The 25,307-nt window shown below is 42.3% G+C and overlaps 1 protein-coding gene across 1 annotated transcript in view; it reads left to right on the top strand.

Moving 5' to 3' along the window:
* ITPKA (inositol-trisphosphate 3-kinase A) overlaps positions 1 to 24,952 on the top strand; it is a gene marked incomplete at both ends in the record, with an annotated part of 35,326 nt that extends 10,374 nt beyond the window's left edge. Inside the window, 6 exons of the mRNA XM_084207956.1 lie at positions 13,385 to 13,481; positions 15,644 to 15,857; positions 17,455 to 17,659; positions 22,645 to 22,746; positions 23,792 to 23,863; positions 24,749 to 24,952. Coding sequence (XP_084064082.1) covers positions 13,385 to 13,481; positions 15,644 to 15,857; positions 17,455 to 17,659; positions 22,645 to 22,746; positions 23,792 to 23,863; positions 24,749 to 24,952 — 894 coding nt within the window. The remainder of the gene's footprint in view (positions 1 to 13,384; positions 13,482 to 15,643; positions 15,858 to 17,454; positions 17,660 to 22,644; positions 22,747 to 23,791; positions 23,864 to 24,748) is intronic.
* Positions 24,953 to 25,307: the final 355 nt, after the last annotated feature.

Raw genomic sequence — 25,307 nt, 5'->3', positions numbered from 1 at the left:
TGTATGGCCTTTGTACTCTTCTCCATCATTCTGCTTATGTGATGCAGCAGAAAGGATAAAGATCTGTGTGAACAGTGTTTTTGCATGCAGATCAGCTGTTATCTTGTGTGGGGTTTGAGTGGGTTGTTGGCTAAGTGCACTTGACCTGAATATTCTAATAATGTTAAGCTCTGCTTGGTGTGGGCTCCCTCCTTTGCCGCCCATGTATGGTCTGTAGGGACGGTGTTGCTGACCCCACAAAGGGTCAGCTTTGTTCAGAGGAAAATATAATCTGAAGAAACTAAGAAACCTTCCTATGCTTCAGCTCTCACTTTTCATAGTGCAAAATGCTGAGTATCAGAATTTTGAGCTGATAATTTGATATAGTTTGTATTGTCGTGCTCTGTGGCATTTAAATAAGGAACTTTTTTGCCTTCTTTGTACTAACCCAGAAAGAGTAAGCAATTAAATCCTGAGGTACTCATTTCAGGACAGATCCTGCCATTCTGTTGAAAAACCTATAAAAGGATTTTAAGTGACTCTCAGGTGCTTGAGTTTGGGCACTAATCAGGCCCCTATAAGAGTTTCATGAGTTGTTTTCCCAAAATTGATAGCAAGACCATAGAAAATTACTTGCTTTCAGCAAAGACGCCAAGAAAGGGAGCAAGTCCTGAGCTCTGTAACAGTCCAGTGATAGTTAATCACTATGCCAACAGTCTCCAAGTCTTTTTCCAGTAATAGGACTGGCTAATGCCCTGATTATGATTTCTCATTCCAACTCATATTAAAACCGGAGTGACAGATAGTTAATCATCTGTCCTCTGTCCCTATTTATCCATTGGGATTTTCCACATCATCTCTAGAAATATGCCCACTTCCATTGCTATAGTTCTGTGTCTTGCTGCTAGTCTGCCTTTTCAGTCCTCTGATTTTGCAGAAAACAATCCTGTCTGGGACTATAGGATGAATGTAGCCAAATCACAATATTCTTTTTACATTGCATTCTTCAAGAAAAAGAGTAGATGGGCTGCAAAATCAGTCTTGTCTTGTGAAGTAACTTCTCTGCGTGGCCTGTTCCCCTATGTCCAGCGTAGGTCATCGCCCATCTGCAGATGACATTTCAAATGTCTGTCTTCTCTTTGTTGAGCCCTGGTAAATTGATATTGTTTGCTCTTGGGTTTTGCTACCCGTGTCCAATGTGGCACAGAAGCTGCTGCTTGGTCCATATATCAGGAGGCTGGTGTAGGTGGTTGTGCAAGATACGGGAGTGTGGCTTGCAGTTCTGTTGCTAGGAGCCAACAGTATGAAGTTCTTTGAAGTTTTATGGGGGTTTTTAAATCTCTTTTACCATGAGATAATAATTTTGGTAAATAAATTGTCCTTATAAACGACAATCTTTTTATTTTACTTTATTTTTAGGTGAGTTTGCATCTTAATAATTGGCAATTGATGTTTATGCTTCTTCAAAGGTGGGATCTCCAGTATCCTGATGGTGAACACACATTTACCTTCCGGGCAGAGGAAGCATGCTCTATAAAACACATTTGCTATTGTTCAAACACCCACAGCTCTTCAGGAAGACAGATGCCTTGTTTCAGTTTCAGTCTTTAGTTGAGTCACTCGTGCTTATGTAAGGTTTGAATTTGATTCTCTTTCTTAAGGCTACATTATGGAAATTAAAATCTTAAATAACCCCTTGTCTCTGGGGCTAGCTGCTACTGATACAGAGGAGGAATTCAACTCACTTCTCTTATGTTGTTCTGTTAACAGAAATTGTCTTTTGATCCTGTAGCTTTGCTCAAGGGGGAAGTCATCTTTTCTCTGTATTCCTTACATAGTTCTTAGGGCTGACTTGGGGAAGGAAGAGTTTCTCTAATCTTAGGTTTGCGTCAAAAACAAACCTTGTAAGCCTCTTGCTCCAATGGGATAAGGTGAAGAGTCCTAATTTCCATAGAGTTACAGGCTTCTTAATCATTGCCACATTCCATTAATAGGAGTGTGGATTTTGTTTGGTTGGGGCTGGTTTTTGTTTGTTTGTTTGTTTGTTTGTTTGAAAATCCTTTCAACAGAGAGGTTTGGAATAATCTCAGAGTTATACTGTGTTGAAGCTTGGAGTTATTAAAGTGGTTGAAGGATGTGGCTTTCCCCTAGGTAAACACCACACCCTGCTCAGTAGCAGTGCCTGTTGCATGTTGACACTTGCATTCCATTGCCAGGGGTGGGCCCTGTTTGAACAGTGCAGTGCACTGCAGGTGAGGCAGTAACTCCTTATGCTTCCTTAGAGGATATTGGAAGAGGCAGTTCAGAGGAGACAAGGCAGGAGAGGTGGAGTACTGGACTTTGTCTTATGATAGATGGAAGAGCATTTGGCAAAGTGCTACTAGTATACGTGTGGTCTGTTTTTTACATGACATATTTTTAGACTGTCATAATCCTTTTCACTTAACACTGGATTGTTGCTTATTTGAGTACTTGCCTGTCTTATTTGAGTGCCTCTAATTTAGTTTACAAGCACTAATTACTGAAATTATTCAACAGCGCTCTGAGGTAGAGTTGTTATAACCTGCAGTTGTAGAAACTGGAGCAGAGAAAGGGCACATATCTGGACCTAGATTCCATATTTAAGCAGTGAAATTTGCTGAGATCTTTTGCAAGCGAGTATCTGACAGTTTAGGATGTTAGAAGCTGAATTATCTTGGTAGGAAAGAAAAGTTAGGTAAAAACGTTTTGAAAATCAATATCTATCAGTAACCTCTCTATATTTATGTGGATGTATACATGCAGGAACCTTAATTCTGTCCTTGTGCTTCCTGTCCTTTCCTATAGAAAAAATTATTTACAGTACAATAGTCTTCTACTGTTACATTTCTTTCAGGCAGAATCTCAAAGTTGTGTGGGATGCAGTTTCTGAGACTGTTACATGAGGATGTGCTGAAAGCAGGGTCAGCTTTCAACAGGTGTCCACTAACCCAAACTGCTGGGGATAGAAAGAGAGGGCGGGATCTTTGACCAACTAGTAGAAAACAGTTTTGCAGTTCCTGTTGGATGGTAGTGGTTTCTGGAAATAGGAAAGTGTAAGAAAGGATAAGCGTTAAAATTTTATTTCTCTTTGTCTGTTCAGACTGGAGGTTCTGCTGTGGCCTCTTGAGTCCGTGGGATGTTGAAGTGGTGGTGTGCCTAGCCCTGAGCTGCTGGGCAGGCAGGATAGAGCTGTGTCTCCAGGTAACAGACTGCACCACCATTGCAAATGAGATGAAGCACATGCTCAGCTTCCTTCCCAAGTTCACTCAGGGGAGATTAGCTTATTGAAGTTATTTCCTGGCTTCTTGCCAGAACACAGTCTCCCTTGATGTTACACAGAAACCACACCTGATTTAAACTGATTGGCACTTCTAGTACGTTTGGATTTGAGGTCATGCACAGTTCACAAATGACAAGTTTGCGCCTTGTGATTATGTTTTAGGCTAAAACTGTTTATTGGTCTGTGCACAGAGAAATGTGGATCTGTTGGGTTTTAAGTATTCCCAGATATTCATCCTGTTTGGAACTGATAGTTCTGTGTCCTACCTGATAGGATGTTGGGCTGATTTTATCACGTAAAGAGTGTTGTCTTTCTAGATGTCCCCTTCTCATGACTGGAGATGTCAGTCAGTGACCCTTGAGATGTGGAAGACAGGCAGAGAACTGTCGAATTGCTAGACTGTTTCTGAATATTTAAACTGCAGTTGTTTTGGAGGTTAAGAAAGATTTCTTTCCTTCTGCCACACCATCTGCTAAAGTGATGTTTGATTTACCACATATCTGTTCTGGGTGATGGACAGCCTGAATAAATCTTGAATGTTTGGGCTCTGAGTCAACTTTCTTATAGTGAGAAACTTTCCATTTACTTCTTGGATAGTAACATTTCAGTTTCCAGCAAGACTGATGTTCTGGCAGAGCCCTGGTAGGAGCAGAATGTCATCGATTCAGCTTTCCTGTGCTCAGTAGGGACAGGTGGCAGAGCTCCATCCTGTTAGAGACCCAGCGTCTCTCAGAGCAGACCACAAGCTGTGAAAATAGGGATAGTGGCCATATTTATTGCCTGCTATGGAAGACAGACAGTTTAGTATCCCTTCGAACAGAAAACATTTATTCTTGTTGAATTAAAATCTGTCTTTCAATCAACAACATCAGCTTTTAGAGCATATCTGTGAGATAAATGAAGGAAACCCTTGTGACAAGGCACCTTTGAAGCCATCTAACTTTATTATTTTGTCTTTTGGCCTGGGAATAATGTAGAGGTTGCAGAAATTTCAACTGGTAATAACTGGAAACAAAATGCCAACATAGATCCCTGCAGAATAGTCAGCAGATTGTGGCTCTCGGTGTTCTTTGCAGGAGGGCAAACAAGGCTTTTGCTTCTTTGTAGTTAATTTTCCTCTGATTTAGAAGGGATCTGCTCCTGGACTGTACAAGTAGAATCCAGCTATGGAGTGGGACATGGGATTTTGTGCTCCTAGTAATTGAGTCTGATACTGACCATCCATTTCTCTTACCTTCACTTCTTCCTTTAGTCAAGACATAATGAACACCCAGCAGGCTTACAACGTATCCTAAAGAGTAGCAAAACCAAATTATGTGTGCATCTCACTGCATGGTAAGGCACCACGGGGGAGAAAACACAGGAACCTGAGGCTTCTGACTTGCAGTGTTGTTTCTGCTTATTGCATTGAGTGTTTCTCATGACTCTGAAGATTTAGCCCAGCCCATCCTGAGTGCAGCACAAACAGGAAATGGAAACCCTGCAGTCAGAGGATCCACCTGCCAAATGCTGGTTGAGCAGCTGTGGCCCTCACCCATGGCTGAGTGCAAAGCCAGAAGCATCAAGGGCTAAGAACAGGCTAAGCACTGTTTCTTCTCTAAGGCTGGAGGCTCTAGGGTGAAAGAGAGGGAGGGAGAGTTGAAGGTGTGTTCACGGTTTGCCTGGCAATCGGATGAGAGGTGCCGATCAGGAGGTTGCTTGTGTAGCATGCAAACTGCTGCTCTTTAGGAGTGCATGTTCTCCCTTGCTGTTGATTATCAGTCTTACAGCTCCAGCTGGCACTCCTACATCATGGGAAGATCAACTGTGTGACAAAGCAGGGAGTGTTAAGTTCCCTTGGGAACTTAGGTGCAGGGCTGCAAAGGCATCCAGTAGGTGGAGAGGACTCAGGGATATCCTTGACCAGGGATGTGGTTACACTATTCCTTGAGCAACAGCTGACAGCATTTGAAGTAACACAGCTTCCCTGGCAGAAGGCCACTTGCTGTGATTTGGCCAGATTATCAGTTTGCATTGTTTGGCGTAGATCTCAGTGTGAAGAATGATGCAGTTGCCTGTCAGGGCACAGACTGACTGCCTAAAGCCGGTGCTCGCAGCTCCGGACTCTGGACCAGGATCGTACCCCACTCATCGCAACGCAGCGTTCTGGCCCCAAACTGCTTTTTGTCTAGTCTGAAGCACTGGCTCCTCCATGGATCAGTGTTTGGTGCTTCAGGAACCAGTTTCCTGCCCAGGACCAAGAGAGGGTGAAATGTGGTAATAATGGGGCTAAAGTGAGTAGCTGTAGGAGCCTTAGCCTACCTTGGGAGCTGAATCAAGTGTTGCACTCAGAAGCTCAGTGATAAAGGTTTGCGTGAGGGTTCACTCATATATGTTTGGGGAGCATTCTCCTACTTAACTTGCTCTTTCACCTCCCACCCATTGAGATCTTTGTCTTGATTTGTGATTCATGTCTGATTCAGCCAAGTGGGTAGTAGACTTGGCAGCAAGAATCTCCTGAGCTTGAGGATTCCAGGAACATTTAATAGGGGGCAAGAGCACAGAAACTGGCTGCTGAAAGTATAAAGTGCCTTCTGTGGTAAATTCAGGGATTTGCTGCCGTTGTTGTTTGGGGCATTTTTGTTTTAGCTGTGGGAGAATCTTGCACCTTACTTCCCTGCACAGAACCTTTGTGGATATTTCAGTTATTTTTCTCCCAACAAATATGGTAAAAATGTCACATATGCTCACTTGCTCCATGTCTTGTAATGTGTTCTAAGTTTCTTCACATACCAGATGATCCCAAGCCTAGGACTTGTTATAGTCTGGATAATTATTTTAAAAAGTAATGGAATTTTGATCATCTGCAATTAAAGGCTTTTACTATATGCTTTAGGTATTTTAAAAGCATGCACAAACGTGTATACATATATTACTAGAAGAAACAAGATAATTTTGTTTTCCTTACATTTGGCATAAAAATGTCAGCTGGTTCAGGATCTGGATCTGACCAAGATGACTGCCTGCCTGTTTCATATCTGCAAAGACAACTACACTAAGCCTCAAACTGAAAGAACTCAAAACCAGAATCCCTTGATAGGCAAATTTTGTGACTGTAACCGGAAAGATACTGTGTTGCTCAGCAACTCTCACTATCTTTTTAATTTTTTTTTATATAACATCACTCAGATCCTCGGTTCTCTCCATGAGGTGAAACCATATGGTGAACTGTCCCAGAGCTATACTCCTTGAGAAAATGAAATCCCTAATAACCATTGAAGCTGGCTGCTGGGAAGCTGCACCCATGGAACAGTATTTGGTTTGGGGAAATTGTGCTGATAACAACTTGTCTTGGTAGAGTACTGTGATTTTGACAAAGCAGGAGATACTTTGCTTAAGTGTTATGTTGTTTATTTTTTAGTTGATTGTAATTATAGTGCTGTTGTTATTGACTACATTCACACAGAGAAAGAAGCAGATCTAATTACTCAGTAATTAAATTAGGCCAGTAATTTTCTTGGTTGTGATTTGCTCAAAATTTTTTCTCAAAGAACCTTTTTATAGTAGTGGCAGGTATTGACTGTGTTGAAACAGATGAAAAGAAAGTTTTGTTTCGGCTAGGTTTAGTCCATTAAAATAATATGGTTAATAGCTTTAGACCTACATTTAAGTTCTTTACCTGTGTAGGTCCAATATGTCGGGTCAAAGCCAATTCAAATAAAGTGGCAATCAGTAGTAGTGCAAGCAGAGAACAAATATATTATTTTAATTTTCTAAATTATTTAAATAATTGAATAAAATGCCATAAATAATTAGGAAAAACAAGTCAGCTTTCAAACTGATTTCAGTTTTAATAAACTATGGTAAATAAAGCAGCCAAGGGTTTTGTAAATAAAATTAACTCAGAGGTTTTAGAAAACATTTTAAGTAAATGTATGTAAAAGTTAAAAAAGTGTATATAAAAAGAAAAACTGGAGGCCAATAAGGCCAGTGGTATCCTGGAATGCATTAGGGAGAGCATTGCCAGCAGGTCTAGGGAAATGATTCGACCCTTCTACTTAGCCCTTGTGAGGCTGCATCTGTGCTCCTCAGTACAAGGGAGACATGGAGCTCCTGGAGCCGGTCCAGAGAAGGGCTTTGAAGAGGATTAGGAGGCTGAAGCAACTCTTATGAGGAAAGGCTGAGGAAGCTGGGCCTGTTCAGCTTCAAAAATAAAAAATTAGAGGGGACCTCATCAATGTCTATCAGTATCTGAAGGGAGGGTGTCAGAGGATGGAGCCAGGCTCTGCTCGGTGGTGCCAAGCAATAGGACAAGAGGCAGGGAGCAGAAACTGAAGCACAGGAAGTTCCACCCGAATAGGAGACAAAACTTCTGCAGGTGGCCAAGCACTGGAACAGGTTGCCCAGAAAGTTTGTGAAGTCTCCTTCACTGGAGATAGTCCAGAACCATCTGGATGCAATCCTGTGCCACGTACTCTAGAATGACCCTGCTTGGGCAGAGAGGTTGGACCAAATGACCCACTGTGGTTCCTTCCAACCTGACCCACTCTGTGAAGCAATAATAAAAGTGTAAAAGATACAGAGTTTAAAAGAAACAGTTATGAACAGAAAGTGACGGGCTGCTCATGCTGATACTTAAGACACCTGTCTGAGTAATATTGTGGACCTCCTGAGGTTTTGTTGTGTCACTCAGAGTAGTGTGGTGCTAGTGTGTGATCAGGAAGGAAGAGGAGAGGGGCAAAAAAGCCAACCCAGCAGAAAGGTGAGCCTCTGGAGAATGACTAATTCTGTGCCTAGATAAGTCATAACTGGTACCCAGTTTAGTAATTCTTGGTATTATTTTTGGGCCTCATAGAAGGCCGTTCCAGCCATTGCCTGGCCTGATGAGCTCCCAGACACTTTTTACTTTTCCAGACACTGTTGTGGTTACTGTGCCCCAAAAGAGGCCAACACATCACCTTCTCATGTGCCTGCTGCTCACTGTGTTGGCCAAGATCCCTGGGCAAGGGGTTGCTCAATGCTCCTGCATTTTGGGCACATGGCTCTTACAGGATTGTTCTGAGATGCACATAGTAACTTTTTGATAATTATAGTTTTCTGTACTCCTTACAAGTCCCTGTGGAGGAACTTTGTTCCTTCTAGGAGTTGGTGAGACACTGAGTAGGCAGTGGCAACCAGAGTTACAGATTAGATTTCAGCCCCCATGTCCCAGAGTGACAGAATTTAGCCTAAATGATGTAAAGGCTTTAAGAGAACAGTAGATAATGATGACTGACAATTAAGTGCTCTTTCTTAAAGCCTTCTTGGAAAAAAAAGAATTACTAAAAAAATTTCTCATTATCCTTTTGTTTCTTGCTGTCATAATAGCTTTCTTATGTAGGCTTTGTATTATGCACAAAAACAAAAAGACAAAAAAAGACAACAGGATCTTGGGTAAAGATACGGCTGAAATTTACCCCATAAAATGATTCAAGGGTCATTGTTTACAATCGCCTAGCAGAATTTCCATGATGATTTACCAGCTCAGGCAAGAAACTACACCTCCACTCTGCTGCTGATGGAATCATGGATATTTTTAAAGACCCTGTTGATTTATATTGAGTTTTAGTGTTCTTTTGTTCTTCGACTCATTATAGTTTCAAGTAATATGCTAGAATTTTAAAAGCTGAATTACTTCATTTTTCTGAAGAAAAGGTTTTTCTTATTCCCCCAACGCTTCCTAATTTAGATGTGACTGATGTTTTTAATTATTGTAATTGCTGAAAAGTCCTAAGTGAAACAAATTCATATGTATGTTACCTGTTTGTCATTTCTTGCCTGAGGGTAGTTACGTGTGTTTCAGACATTCACAGAACTGAGATATTATTGTTTTATCTTTACCCTTAAATAAGTGAGATATTTTATTTATTTTTCCATAGAACAGCAGAGCATTCAGGTCCCTATCCACCTTGCCTGTAGGAATCAGAGTGGCTCTCCTGTTCCTGAGGAATTCAGCATATGCTCAGAGAGATGCTAGTTGTTCTGTACTGCCTGTAAAACAACCATAGCAACTAAAAAAGCCCCGTCCAGTTCATGGAGTTTGCACTAATCTCTTCAGTGAGCTCGCTTGTTAGGATGTTACAGCTCTTGTCCTGCAGCAATGGGAGGGTTTCAGGAAAGCCTGGTAGTTCTTATTTTTGGCAGCAGTGGGGTCTGAGGCCAAACGCCTTCAAATGGGTGAAATACCTCCCTGAGAGTTCAGTGGATTTTCATCAGGCAAATCCTCTGGTGTATTTGTGCAGGCTCATCATGGCTGTGCCTATGCACACTGGTTGTGTGTGAAGTTGCATGATTATCATGAGAAAAGATCTGGAGAAAGGTGTGCTCACACAAACCACTGCTGCTCTTTGCTCTTCCTTAATGGATAAACACGATGGCAGCAGCAACCTTTATCCAGAGTGGAATAGATGGGAAATACCTCATCCAGCCAGCATCTTGTCTGTATAGGTACTGAGCAGGTCTCCACATCTGCTGGATGGATGTGAGCTTCTCTTCAGAGCTGTGCTTAAATTTAGGAAAGTGAGTCAAGAGAGTAATCCAGCTAGCAGATCAGACACCAAACCACAGTTCCTTTGCATGCACTGTGGCTGCATTGCATGAATTGCTTCTCCCATTCTCTTCCCTGAAATTTTGTCCATTTGCTGCCAGGGGCCCACTTGCCATGGCACAGACTGTCGCATGGTCTGCCCCACTGGCAGAAAACTTGATTTTCCCTCTTTAGTAGCCCACACCTTTTATTGCTCAGGGGGGTTTATATCATGTGTCAGTTAAAGTTCACATCGAGGAACTTACGTGCTGAGTCTAAGAATGTTAATATTTTTCAGGTTTGCTTCTTCACTCTTTTGGAATGCCTTTCTTCTTACTGTTGGAAAACTCATGAGCATATTGAGGCATATAAAACAGCATCAGTGATGTCAATTCAGACAATCCTGAGTGCAGACACAATACAGAGATACCTGAGTTTCTCTTGGGAATCTAGAAGAAGTGAGGTCTTGGAGAAACCCAGGCAGAGAAAAAAATCAAGGAGGAGTGAGCAGGAATCTAGAAGAAACAGGGGCAGAGGGAGATAAGGCTGCAAATACAGATGGGCAGTGGTAGAAGCCCTCTTTGCCATTGCAGCACAAAGCAGTGATTTGAAAAGCACATAATGCCATTGCTAACAAAGAAGAAGAGATCTTGCTTTAGAAATAGAAGTGAGAATGATTCCTCCTACAGCAAGCACACAAAGTTTTCATCTTCCCACTCACACCACTGCTCTACCAGCATGCAGCCCTGCTTGCATCCTGGCAATTTGTACCCTGGGTTGAGTGAGCTGTGAGACTAGAAATTGAGGTAGAGGAAAGTGAAACTGCTGAACTCCTGCTGATGGCAACACTCCCCACAGTACAGGTCTGAAGGCAATCCTTTCCCTCCTAGCTTGAGCCTTCTGCTTCCCTATTTTTAGGGGGAGGAGAGGTTTGTGAAGAGATTACTTAAAATTAAAAAAGGTAAATAAAAATTGTCAGTGTCTCTTTATTGGATGAGTAGCTTAAACATCCTTATCCAAGGCAGCTGTAATCTAAGCAGCCAAAGTCCACTTGAGCTAGGGCTGAATTTGGCCCATTGTCTCTCCTTCACACCCACAGTACAAATAAAAGCTTCAGCTTCTTAGCATTTGGTGGGAGGGAGGAGGCAGGAGAGCCACTGGAGTGTGATGTTGCACTGACAGTTGATGTGCATTCGTTGAGAATCTGTGGTGCCTCTCGTTACTGATGCGTGCAGCAGTATGACAAGTCCCTGGGAGACAGGATGCCGTTTGTTAGGAATGGAACATTATGATGCGGGGGGGGACTTCATGGCAGAGTTATGGAGCAATGTTGACTTCTGATTAAGGGATGGGGAAAAACCAGTGTTGCCCTGAAAGCTGGTCTGGAATCCCAAAAAACTAAATCTTTGTCAGGCGCTACATGCAAAGAGGTCATTTTACTTCATAATGGGTTTTTTTCAGCTATTGTTTAAATAACTTGGGGCTCTCTCCTTCTGAAGTAGAAACAGCACAGTAGCCTGAAGAGTTTCTGCTATCAGTGAAATCTCACAGATAAACTAGACAAAAATAATTTCTTTGCTACTTGAAAAACAGTATTTACGTTGCACTTTCCTCCAGAAGGAGGCTATGGACATGTTTAAGTGGTCTACAAGAGTCTCTCTCATCCTCACAGAACAGCAACTGGGTCTGCAATAGACACAAGTCACTGTCAGCACTGCAAGGCTGCAGTTTGGAGCAGCTTAAGGCAAATTTTAAAAAATATGAAATCCAAATAATAGAGCATATGAACCTGCAGAAGTTAGTTATGCAATTGGAGTTGAGCTAGAGCTAGTAATGTCTGTGGAGTTCTAATAAGTGCAATTGAGTCTTCATAATTCTCAAACATCCAGGATTTCTCTGGTTGCTTCCTCTCACTGGCGTAGTATGTTTTCAAAAGTATCATTGCTGCATGGGGCACATATCTGACTAAGAGTGAATTAATTTCAGCTTGAATTCCATTAAAACCCAAAGTTTAATAGGTAGAAGCAATCTCATTTCACAGTAAGTATGATCATATGGCAATTTTGTTGTTATGTCAGTTTAATTTGAAGCATTACTTAAAACTTTCTTGTGAAGGCAAATTCTTAAAAAAGAAATCACTCGTGTCTGTGGGTTCATATATGTTCTTGATACAGTCTAAGATAAAACTGCAGGTTTTTGCCCTCACACAGTGACCACTGTTGCTGGAGGGTACCTTATAAGCAATGTTGTGCAAGTTTGTAAGTTTGGGGAAGCGTGGCCAGGTCAGAGAGTGATCTGAAGAGCAACATTTTGCCTGTGTATCATTTCCTGCAATTTCACATTTTCTGCTTTACACTTAGAGTGTGGAAGACAATAAAAATTACTTATCCTAATCTTCAGATCAATATCCATGCTAGAGAAGACACAGTTGTTTTGAATGTGTATTTTCCAGTTGATGAGCATGCACCTAAACTTGTTTTCAGTGACATTAATACTTCCACTGATTTTGGTGATTTCCAGTTGAGCTGTTGATAAACACTTCTGTAAGTGCAGCCTAATCCCCAGCTACACCTGATCCCGACAAAACCCCCTGAGCACTAAACTGTCATGCCATAAGTATAATGCAGCTCCATTTTTCTTCTCCAGCAGGGTGTTATGTTCTAGTGATAGAAGAACTGAGCCTGCTCTCCTTGTTTGTAAAGCACTTTGGGATCCCTCCAACTGTAACGCGAACGTTGGTGGGCTGTAGTTCTCTCCCATCTGGGTTTCAGTTCCAGAGCATGAGACTTTTTCACTTTCTACTTTTTTTTTCCTGCCTTTGTGACAGAGCACTCAGCTGCTCTTTGTGAGCAGCTGTTCTGTTTCCCTGTCTGCCTGCAGCAGTACCCAGACAGCTGCAGCCAAAGGTTGCCAGAGCAATGCCCAGCTTTGTTAAAAAGTAACAGGACTGGGAAAGAGGGGAGGGAGTAGGAAAATTCATGACCTGGAGTAGATTCTACAGCACGCTGTCAATGGGTGCTGAGAGACCTGGGTGAGCCCCGTGTCCAGCTAGAGATACGCTTTCTGTGCAGGCGTCCCAGTAGGATTTACCTGCTGACTCGGGGAAAGCTGCTAATCTTGAGGTGATGCCGAAGTTCTCTGGGAAAGGAAGTGTTGCTGACAGTGACAAGCAGCTTATGTGCATGTCTCATGGAAACTTAAATGTGCGTGTGTGTGCATGTGTGTGTTCGTTCAGCATCTGCTGTCCGCATACTCTGTGACTCACACACAGAGGGCGAGGTGTGGCTAAGAACAGGCCTGTGACGTGCAGTATGACTTTTTTTTTTTTCGTCCTTATAGGCAGCTTTCTTGTGCATGGCAGGGTGTTATCTTTATTTGTCCATTCTTGGGTTTGTGTGACTATTTTTCCAACAATGATGATAGTGTTTGTTTTGTGGTCCCACCTTGGAGCGCTTACACATTAGTGAGGAACAATTCAATGTGCATGAAGCTATGTAACATATTTGTGGCGTGTCAGGATTTCAGCTTTTGCTCAACTTAAGATTTCTTTTCTTTTCCAGAAAAAGGCATGGCATACAATTAAAACCATGGTTAACTTACCAGTCATCAGCCCCTTCAAGAAACGCTACTCATGGGTGCAGCTGGCTGGGCATACAGGTGAGAGGGGTGTCTTGAGTATGTTTGTCTCTGGAGTGAGGATGACTGCAGCATGGACAACAGTCTTTCCTTCCTTCAGGTAAAAAGGAAGCAGGCAGTATCACACAAATCTGTGACCTAAAATATCCAGTTGTGGTGTGGATAGGGAAGTGGGAGTGATATGCCTGAATAATGAGATCAGCAGAAAAACAGTGGTCAGACTCTGGAGAAGGGCCAGGCTTGTAAGGTGCCATGTGTAAAATACTTGTTAGAGGGAAACAAGAGGTTGGGGAGCTAAAGCCCTAATCTGTCTGGTGCCATTGGTTGCGGTATGGGATCATTTTTCCTGACTGAGCAGCCAGTAGTTAGTTCTCTAGGGGGAAGGATTACTGTCCATTCCTGTATGTGCTTCAGCCCTAGAAAGGACAGTGTTTCTAATGCCACTCCAAACCCCTCATCTGAATGTAGGTCCTTGGGTGGGAAACAAATAGGAAAATTGCCTTGTTGACCATGTGTTTTCATCGTGAGTCTGTCATCGTTCACTGTACGAGTGCAAGGAGCAGCTCAATTGGTTGGTTCTAGTTTTGTGTCTGTAAAAATTGGTAGGTGTGCTCCTCATAGAGGCTCCTCATAGAGGCTCCTCATTAGTTTCATTTGTAAGTCAAAAAGACAACAAAGAGAAGTCATCAGGTTTGTGCTTCATATAATTCCTGTGCAGTGTTGGTGGGGGTTTATTAGTACACATGTGGGCAGGCACCCACGCTGCATCGTGCTGTAATGCAGTACGTGAACCACCTCTGTGTATGTTGATGCCCTAATATGGTGCACTTCAAAGCTGTGCTGAGAAATTTACTGAGCCCTAGAAATTGAGTTGCTGCATTTTGCACAGTGCTGTTGTTGGGTCTGATTTGTATCACACAAAGTGCCAAGATGACCCAGCCTTAATGCAGTTTTTGTCACAGAAGTGTGGAATTGGCTTCATCTGTGTGGAGTGAGGCACTGGTCATGTAACCATAACCCTTCTGGAGACACATATAGTAGGATGGAAGACGAGAGTTAAGAGTTTAATAGAAGCTGATTAGGAAAGATACTGTTCCAGTTTCCTTTTAGCAGTGTTCTGTGGCTGGGTTTACTCCATCCTTTCTGCAGCTGTTCTTCTCTGATATGACAGTTTTTTTTCTGAACTAGAACCTGGGCTGTTACCAGCCTTGCCCTTTTGCCAAGGCAGTGCCTGTTCTAGGATTTGTCAGAGAAGAACCAGTTTGCAATGGCTGAAGGATCCCACTGTGGTAAAGGTTGAATGTTATCCCCAGGGTTAATGAGCCTCCTGCTTTGGTGCCCAATTTATTTTGTCTCAGTTAAAGGGTGCCTCTGAATGAAATGTGCACTTTCCTCAGATGCTGTTGGCAGGTTGCGAGGATAGGAGAGCGTTTGGAAACTCTGGACAGGTGGAGGCTGATTACTGCTAATTGTGGCCTCTGCAGATGTCATTTGTCCTGGACACCATTCAGACACAGGGCTGTAAAAAGCACGGTCGCCCTCTAGGCTGTACCTGCAGGGCATTAGCAGATAAGCAGGTTTCCAGAGGAGGGGCAATACCTGCCGGCAGATGCAGGCGCAGTCACAGTGTGTGTGTGTGTGTGTGTGTGTGTGTGTTTGTGTGTGTGGAAAGGGCAGTGCTTGGCTTCTGGCTGGTTCTGCCTGTTTAAGTATCACTGATTGACTGCGCTGCCTCTGTCTGGACACGCTCGGCAGGTGTACATACCCTGTGTGAGGATTAAGGACAAAGCCAGTGCTGGCAGTGTTATGCAGCTTTAAAATAGCCTGTCAGAGGATTAATGATGAATTCTGGCTTGTGGCTTCTTCCTGTGCATTTTAGTAAGTATAGTACTGTTTAATAACCTAGCAAAGACTAGCATGGAAAAAAAATCCAAACAGCCCAAAGGCCTGAAGCAACCGCACTCATTAAAGCCATAAATTCTGTCATGGGAATGTATCCAAATGGACTTTCACTGCTAACAATTGTTTGTCCTGTGTGTTTTATTTTTTATGGAAAGCATCTTATCTCTTCAGGGGAAACCTTTAACTGCTGCTATGATAGATGAAACTGGAATGGTGGGGGAAGGGGTTTTTCTTTTTTGCTTGTCAGTCTTGTCAGCAAGTGTTTGATATTCTTTTTTTAGGGAATTTCAAGGCAGCTGATAGTGGGAAGATTCTCAAACGCTTCTCAGAGAATGAAAAGGAGTGTTTTGAGCGATTGATGAAAGATCCACTACGCTCCTGCGTCCCTTGCTTCCATGGTGTGGTGGAGAGAGATGGCGAGAGCTACATCCAGCTGGATGACTTGCTCACTGATTTTGAAGGGCCAAGTGTGATGGACTGCAAGATGGGGATCAGGTGGGGTGAATGAAAGAGAATGTACTTTCTCTGCATTTGAAGGAAGAGAGAGATGTGGTCATGCTCACAGTCACCTTGGACAACCTGAGGACAATATCTCCCATTATTGCCAGTTTGTACATGGGTTCTGGAAACTAACTGATCTATATCCTCAAAAACTATCCACATCAAGAAATGTTCAGGGGTGATATAAGACAAAGTTTCTCTGCAGTGGCCTGATAATACATGGGAAAAAATGACATGATTTATTCACTGCCAGTTCATTGAATCTTTGTGTATGCAGTGATTCAGAAAGTCTCACAAAGTAAAATTTCCATCTCCCAATGCAAATGACTGAATAGCAGTGTGAAAGCCCATTTCCAATGCTTGAATGAGTCTTTGCTGGTATTGATCTTTTCTTTAAAGAGTCGACCATTTGCTCAGGACTGACCTGTGTTTTTTCCTACTCTGACATCTTGAGGTGTTGCCATCTCTTTGTTCTCCAGGTTCTTTCTTTTCCATTCATTGTCTGTGATTAAGACGAAAACATCAAAAATACTATCTAAGCATAACAAAGAGATAGAGATTTGTTGAGATCCTGGAGTAAGGTAACAGTACAGAGAAGTATGAGCTGTCATAGTAACCTTTCAGCTGGGATGTCAGCTCAGATGCTCAAGAGTTATTGTCATAAATTAGTTATTCTACTTACAGGAGTGCAGATATGCCTTTTCAAATAGATGCAAAATTTTAAATTAATTAGAAAGATGTAGCAGTTCTTCTGAATTGGTATGTTCAGAAGAAATAGGAGAAGGATTTGCAACAATACACGTTTTGTTGAAAATGGGTGACGTCATCTCCTAAATGCCATTCCGGTTTGTTACACTGTGATGAAGAAAGTAAACTTCAGGCACTTCACAAAGTGCAAGCTTTAGGAATCCAGTGTAATGTAGAAAACATGGATAATGCCTTTCTAATGGCTACCAGATTACCAGATTGAGTGATAAGAGCAAAATGTGGAAGTTTTGTGTCCCTTCACCTTCCTGTTCTTAGTTACCTCTTCTGGTTTCGAACTACTCTGATAATCTGCTTTACTCTAGTTTTTTCTATATGAAGAGTGATGCTGTCTTTCACTGAGACGCATTAAGTAAAACTTAAACTTTCTGAGGCCTAAAAAAATTACCCATGACTGTTTTAAACTTTTTTAAGGAGAGAGAATCCAGTAAGTCTTCAATAGCCCTATTTTATTTTTAATTTCATTATAAGTGAACTCTCCTACCTGTCCTCTGAAAATGCAGATCTATTTTATGGCACAGTGGGAATTCACCTTCCTCCTATTCTGTAACCAGGAAATAATCATAACTTGTAACAGTAAGTAAAGGTATAGTTAGAACAAGAAGTGGAATTCCTGATTCCTGGGGCTGTTTCACTAAATATGCCTGTGTACTGTGTGCAGTAAATATGCCAGTCATTGCTCTGCGTACTTTGGTTTCTCCGTATGCAAAACTGGGGCAATGATAAGGCTTGTTTTCCTGGTGTTGTTTCTTGAGGCCAGTTTGTGAGCTGTAAAAAGCAATGCTGAGGAGGTCCTTAAGGATGTGTTGGGATGTGATGTTTGCAGAACATACCTGGAGGAAGAGCTGACTAAGGCACGGGAGAAACCAAAGCTGCGTAAGGACATGTACAAGAAAATGATTGAAGTGGATCCTCTTGCTCCCACGGCTGAAGAGAACGCCCAGCACGCTGTCACCAAACCCCGGTACATGCAGTGGAGAGAAACCATCAGCTCTAGTGCCAACCTGGGCTTCCGCATTGAAGGAATTAAGGTAATTGTTTCACCTCTGCCTGTTCCTCAAGACTGAACTTTTTTGATTAGTCAAACAAGCTTGTGCACATCAGTAGCCAGCTTTTCCAAAGGATCATGTGAAAATGCACTAACTGAAACCACAGAGTTCACTCTATTGCAGTACTAAAGCCTTCATTCTAATTGTAACAGAGAGTGTCAATGAATTTAAACTTCAGATACACATCAGCCATATTTGAATCAACTACAGAGACCTTACAAGAAGGACTTGAGGAGGTACACAGTGCAGATAGAATGAAAATGAGACTGTTGTAAGGAGGAATTCAGAACAGAAGTATTAACTCCCTCTCTGCATGCAATTACTTTTTTTATCCAGGAACTATACATATTTATTCCAAGTGAATCACAGTAAAGTGGTTTTGTTGCAATTACGTTTATTGGGAAGGCATGTTAAAAGCATTTGCTTAAATACTCTTGGGATCAAGGAAAACACTTTTCCTTTTAAATACGTGATGAGATCCAGTATAGCTGGAATAAAGCCAGAACAATCCAAAATGAAATTTCTTCATCAGCCAAGTTCACCTGCTGTTCTTGATGGATAAGTTTGTGTACCATTCCTAGGATACTACCTTACAGCCACAGTAGAACCTTGGCAATTTTCTTTCCTACCTGTTACTTACTTATCTTTTATAGAATCATAGAATAAACTGGGTTGGAATGGACCTTAAAGATCATGTAGTTCCAACCCCCATGCTGCACTAGACCAGGTTGCGCAGAGCTCCATCCAACCTGGTCTTGAAAAATTCCAGGGATGAGGCACCCACAGCTTCTCTGGGCAGCCTGTTCCAGTGCCTCACCCCACTTGCAGTGAAGAATCTTTTTTTAATACCTATTCTAAACCTACTCCCCCTTTTAAAGGATCCCTTGTCCTGTTATGGCCTGCTCTTGTGAAAAACCACTCTCCATTTTTCTTGTAGGCTCCCTTCAGGTACTGGAAAACCACAGTTAGGTCATCCCAAAGCCTTTTCTTTTCCAGGATGAAAAAACCCAGTTTGCTCAGTCTTTCCTCATAGGAGAGATTTTCCATCCCTTTAATCAATTTGGTGGCCTCCTCTGCACTTGCTTCAACAGGTCCATGTCTGTCTGAGTTGGGGACCTGAATGCAGCACTGCTGGTGTGGTCCCACAAGAGAGGAAGAGATGGATAGAATCCCCTTCCTTGCCCTGCTGGCCATGCTACTTTGGATACAGCCCAGGACACAGCTGGCTTTCTGGGCTGTGAGCACACATTGCTGGGTCATGTCCAGCCTCCTATTCACCAGCACTCCCAGCTCCTTCTCAGCAGGGCTGCTCTTGATCTATTCATCCCCCAACTTGGATTGTTAATGGGGGCTGCCCTGACCCATGTGCAGCACCTTGCACTTGAGCTGCATGAGGTTCCCATGGGCCCACCTTCGAGCCTGTCTGTGTCCCTCTGGATGGCATCCCATCCTTCAGGTGTGTCAACTGCACCACTCCAGAACTTGGATTAGTTTTGTTTCCATTTCACAATGCAAGCACATAGAAATAAGGGATAAAAGATGGTGATGCTGCTGAACAGAAGCTCTTTAAATACCTCTTTCTTCCTCCTTTGCTTTGCGTCCTCTCCCTTCCTTATTTACAGATTCTCTTGCTGTGATACTGGAACTGGGGCTCCAAGCTCATGCAGTGCTGGCCCCTTGTGTGCTGTGCCACCCACTCCTGGCTGTTAGACACAGGCATCCTCAAGCAGGAACTGTCTGGGTGGTAGCTGAGTAGATGATCTGGCTCCAGTCCAGCCAAAACATAGGATCCTGTCTTGCCCTTTAGCCAGCTAATGATGTTATCAAGATACCTGTTTTATTCCTGTGCAACTTATGTTCTTTGTATGCTCCCCTGTGTAATGGAATCAGAAACCCAGATGATCTTGAGGGTTTTCATGTGTGTTCTTGGAAAGATAGTTGGTGAGTGAAGATGTACAGTCCCAGAGAGTGACTGAGCTAAAGGAGATCATGGGAGCTTCAGGAAAACCTCCTGGCTTGTTCTTTGTGGGTTTATTTCTTGTCAGAAGTAGGAGCAGTATGACACATAGACTGTGTAGTGTTTCCCTCTGAGGAGACACTGCTGTAACTGTGCACAGAATGAATACTTAATCCTTGACTAAGTACAGGAAGTACTTTGGAGCACATTCCCTTTCTCTCTGTCTCCCTGTGCTGTTATGAGAAATGTAGGTATCATTGTTAAATTTTTTTAGATGGAGAAAAGGTGGCAGAAACTAAATTGTTCAGGCAATACAGTTAGTCAGTACTCCCTACACTGTTCCACTGAAGCTGAACTGTATATCCAGTTCTGTATTTTTGCAGAAAAGCAAAGCCATTCTGCAGGGATCCCCATTTTGGTAAGAAACCCTGTAAAAGTCAGTGGTGCCAGCTAGTGGTTGATGGGAACAAGGGGATGTTCTCCCTGACTGGACTGATAACTCCTGGAGTTAGCTGATGAGGTATGTTTGGTTTGGTCATTCTTGCCCTGTGACTGCTTGAATAAGAAGCAAAAGCAAAGAAAGTGAAATTATAAGCCTTTCTGTGAATTGGCTGCTGATAAATGAGATCCGATTCACCATATGCACTCCTGCAGTAATGGGGTATCTTTTATCTTTGGGTTGATCCATTTCTTATCCTTGCCTTGCTTCTGGATCTCTGAAATCAAGTCAAGTTCATTTATGGGATTTGTCACTTTTCCTCCTATCAAAAATATTCTGAACCATTTGGTTTCCCTGCAGTTGGAACCTGTTGCTCAGTATCTTGTGCCTGCCTGATTCCAAATGCACATTTCCTCTCTGGCAGAGGCTGTCTGAAGGCCAGGCATTGCAAACATTTTCTCTGTAATACTAAGCTAATGCCTGGGGCTGAGAGTTGGGATTTCTGTCTTCCCATTCTGTCAGTTTGAAAAGTTTGAAAAGTTACTTCTTCCTTTGGTACCATTCCTTTAGCTGTAGATCAGGGATAACCATTTTCCCCGGAGGCTATCAGGTTTGATTCCTAAATCTGTGTGAATCCATTAAGCTAACCTAGAGCCCTTTAAGGGAAGCCTGCAGAGGGCTCTGAGCAAGACCCCATGATTTAAGATGAATAGCGCTATTTTATGGAGCTGTGACACTTGCCCTCTGGTGAGCCATGTCACTGTCACATCTAATAAGAACTGGCCCACGAGCTGCACTGTGTGACAGACTACTCTGCTGTGCAGGAGTGTATGTGGAGTCCTTAGCAAAGGTATGACTTCAAGGAGTGAGTCAGGCAAGTGCCTCCTGAGGATCAAGTACGTGCAGGGCCAACATGGTTTACAGTACTGGGGTGGTGCCATTCAAACTCTGGATATTGTTTACAGCAAGTAAAGACAGACAGTAATTATGTTTCCTGCCAACCACTGGAAAGGAGCAAAATCATAAAAGTGTTAGAAAGGGAAGCAAGCAACTAGTTTGTCCAGACACAAAAGGTTAGCAAGGGAACAAACACCAAGCAGCTATCCTAGACATTGCTCTACAATCTGCAGCATAGGGAGAAATTATTTTTATAACAACCTTACTCCAGTGAAGGAGGTACAAGATGAAGTTTCAAATTTCTATGTGCTCTTGAGTATTATCATACATCAGATCAGATGGCTTCTAACTTTCACTGCCTACCTGCTGAACTGCTCTGGCATAACTTGCACATCTCCTCAGGCTGACATGCGGCGCTTGTATCTGTCCAACAGCCTTGGAATCAAATTCTCTTGCATGAGAGATCTGGAGTTTTAGCGTTACTGAGTTTTAGCGTTATTGAGTTTTTTCTAATGCATACATTTTTCTAATGTATGCATTAGAAACCAAGTTCAGCTGTGGAATAGTGTTTCACCTGCTGAGTGAATTTGTCGTTTTGGTGTAGTGACTTAACATGTAGGAGACAACATATTTTATTGACCTGCTGATTTACTAACAATGAAAATGAGGGATCGGACTTAAACAATGGAGAGGAAAACACTTTGATAATCCTGCAGGCTTTTAGTGGATTTTTGTTACCTATTGTAATAATTGCTGTATTTTACATGCATATCCTAAAATCTCCTATTCGTGTCTCTTGAAGCAACAGAGATGCTCTTGGAGACATGCATATTCATATATTCTGTGTTTACAAATACCTCCAATTAATGCACTGCTCTTATTTACTTGTAGCTCCAGAAGCACATAAAAATACTTGTTTTTTTCAGTAGCAGGATGCTTCTGTACCGAATCTTACTACTAACACAAAAATACTCTGAATTTCTCCAGGACACACTTGGAACAAGCATGCCTGCATTGTCCTTTGCCAGAATTCATTCACCTGCTTTGTCACTGCTAGCATTGCAAATCCCAGGTTGTTCCTGTCTGCAACAGATTTCTGTTCTGTGACTTCTGTGTCACATTATATGTTCAAAGGTATATTTGGAACTGAATCAGAAACAACAGAAACAACAACAAAAACCACCAGCAGCACCAGCAGAAAACCCAAATAACAACAACAAAAAAATCCATACCAAAACCCCCAAAAGAAACCCCCAAAGGGGGTTTCTAAAAGGACTAATAAAATTGGTTTTGGAAATGTTCCCTCGCACCTCAGCCAGGGTTTCACTAGCCAGACAAGACTACAACCAAAGAGGTCTCTGTGGTTTGCCCCACTGAACTTTGCCCTGCTAGCACTGATGTGAGAAAACCTTCCTGCAAGCTGGTAATATCATGAATTGTTTATTTTTTTTTTTGGCTTGTACTCAACAGGAAATACACTGCCAGTGCCATTTAAAGCTATCCAATCAGCTTTTGTATCTCTTTTCTTCTTGCTTGGTTTCTCTTCCTGTTCAGTTGCTTACTTTCATCTGGTTAGCAAGGGCTGAGCTGTTGCTGGTTCAAGAGGATTGAGTGATGAGGGGAAATGATATGAGTGCAGTATAAATATTCTCTCTCTGTGTGGGTTCTGTGCAGAAGGCGGATGGAACATGTAACACAAACTTCAAAACAACGAAGACACAGGAGCAAGTTCTACAGGTTTTTGCGGAATTCATTGAGGGCAACACAACTATTCTGGTGAGTCTGAGCTCTTCAGGTGCACTGATCTTGGACCAGTGCTCTTGCTTCAGGGCCATGCTTTCTTTGGTACAGGAAATAGGAATTAGAATACCAAGGGGGCAAGTGGTTTTGACTTCCAGTTGCTCTCAGGAGATGGGGTGGACATGGGGACTTGGTGGGTTGTGAGACCAGTTTTACCAGCTCTTGCCAGGAGTTGACCCCAAATGCCTCATGCTATCAAAATGTCATTCAAACTAACTAACTTATGGCTTGCCATCAGCTTCAGTCATGGGTGTTAGATGCATTAGATGGGTGATATCTAAGCAAGGATTGTGTTGGCAGGAAAACTTGTGATTTGGGAATTCAGTCTGGAGAAGATAAAACCAGAGTGTGGAGGCAGGAAGTGAGATTGGTGACTAGCTGTGTTCCCATGTGTGAAACTCGTCTCAAAGAGGAATTCCTGTGTGCTAATCCATGGGTAGCACAACAGGCATGTGGTAGATGGCATAACACATCTCTTGTCTTTGGAACTTCAAAGGATGCTGTAACGTTTTGCTGCAGTGTGGAAGCCATTATGAAGGCAGACTAGCCCTTCAGGAGGAGTGTGCTTGGTAGCTCAGGGCAGCTTTAAAAATCTGCACTAGAACTTTGTATATTAGGCCTTGATTCTTGTCATTCCCCCTCTGCCCCCACCATGGTTGGAGCTCCTTGTTTCTCTAATACAATTTCTTTCTTTTCCCTTTGGGGAGCTGGAAGATTTTTAATTCCTTGAAAACTTTTTCTCTTTATTAAAAAAAAAAAAAAAAATTGCAGAAATCCTGATGATAAATATGCCTGGTGTAACACATGCAGCAGATGAACTCCAGTCTGTTAATTCACTATGAAAACTTGAAATGTATTTTCAGATTGACTTTCAAATGATGAACCTGTTGTTTTGAAAGACCTCTAGCCTAAAAATGAATATGATCTCTTAATTCTATTGACTCTTGTAAACAGATTATCTTTATTCAGTTTTCAATAAAATGTTTATGGGTTGTTTGGGGCTTTTTTTCTCTTCTTCCAGAAAAAATACCTCAAACGTCTGCAGGAAATTAATGTCATTCTGGAATCCTCAGACTTCTTCAAGCGACATGAGGTGAGCAGTGAGTGTAAAGCTGTAGAGGTGCATTGCTTCTCCATTTGTCATTCAGGTGTACTAAAGAACAGCCTGCTGTATCAGTAGAAGGGGTTGTGTGAAGGGAAGGGAAAGCTAATACGTGTTGACAACACAAATACCACAAAGCCTCCACCACGATGATACAGGAGATTAAACTAGTTGAGGAATAATAAATCCTCCTGTCTTTATGACATCCCAGCACTTATAGCTCTGGGCCACTGCATGGAGTAGTTTATTAGTACCAGTTTCATACGGTTTTTCTAACCTGGATGTTTTCCAGTGGGAATTTACGGGGGAATGGCGTCATGGAAGTTTGCATTTGGTACAGTAGCATTCAATTATAGTTTGACAATGAAGGCTGTATTACTTGTAATGGATTTATGTTGAAATACCATTTAATTCTGCTGTGTGTGTTCTCTGTGTGCTTTGCTGTGCAGAAGACATCATTAGCATTATCATTTCTCCTTGTTAACAGCTCAAGATTTTGAGGTTAGACATGTTATGGTACCTTGTTGATGCTCTCTTATCACTAGAAATTTTTTTGTTAATCATGGGTCATGTTCTGTCTTTGAAAGGACTTATTGGCCTTTGCTGAATTGCTCAAATTGAGACCTGATGCTAAGTAAGATGCTTTTCTTCCTGTTTTCTACTGAGTCCCATTTCTTATCTACCCTCCCATTTGTACTTTACTGATTGATATGGTTATGCAAATGGGGCATCTAAATCATCAATTTGTAAGTGCAGCCCAAAAGTCTGTTGGGTCACAGGTGAGATGAGGAGATGATCTTCTTAGCAGAAAGTGTTAATTGATGGGGGAGGGCTGAAGATGTATTTTTAACTACATTGTCTCAATCTGTCTTCCAGGTCGTAGGAAGTTCACTACTTTTTGTACATGATGGCAGTGGGAATGCCAATGTGTGGCTGATCGATTTTGGAAAGACCACCCTTCTTCCTGACGGGCAGACACTGGATCACAGGATCCCCTGGCAAGAAGGCAACAGGGAGGATGGGTACTTGTTGGGATTGGACAATTTGATCGGCATTTTGGAAAGCATCACTGAAAGATGAGTTGAGAAAGGCACAAAACTTGCAGGGCTTCTCTGTAACTTTCTGCTTTACTGAAGTAGAAGGAAACTCAGTTAGAAGGAAACCTTTAACTCCAAACTCCTGAGGTTGTCAGTGCAGAGGGAGCTGCATCCAGAACCCAGCAGTCAGTGATCAAAGTTACTTTGCATCAGCCCTCTGTGAACTTAAATGAATCACTCCAGATTGGTCTGTATTGCACCAGATGAACTTGAGACTGGTCCTCAGAGAATGAAGATCTCCATACTTGGGAATCACACCAGCATGAGTCAAGAGGTCTGTGTGGTAAGCCAGAATGATTATGATTTCTGGCAAAATGGGACTCCAAATTACTTCTTAG

The sequence above is a fragment of the Fringilla coelebs genome, assembly GCF_963513975.1.
Source record: "Fringilla coelebs genome assembly, chromosome: 6".
NCBI lineage: Eukaryota > Metazoa > Chordata > Aves > Passeriformes > Fringillidae > Fringilla > Fringilla coelebs.
The sequence above is the reverse complement of the archived record's forward strand: the minus strand, read 5'-3'. Positions and strand labels throughout refer to the sequence as shown.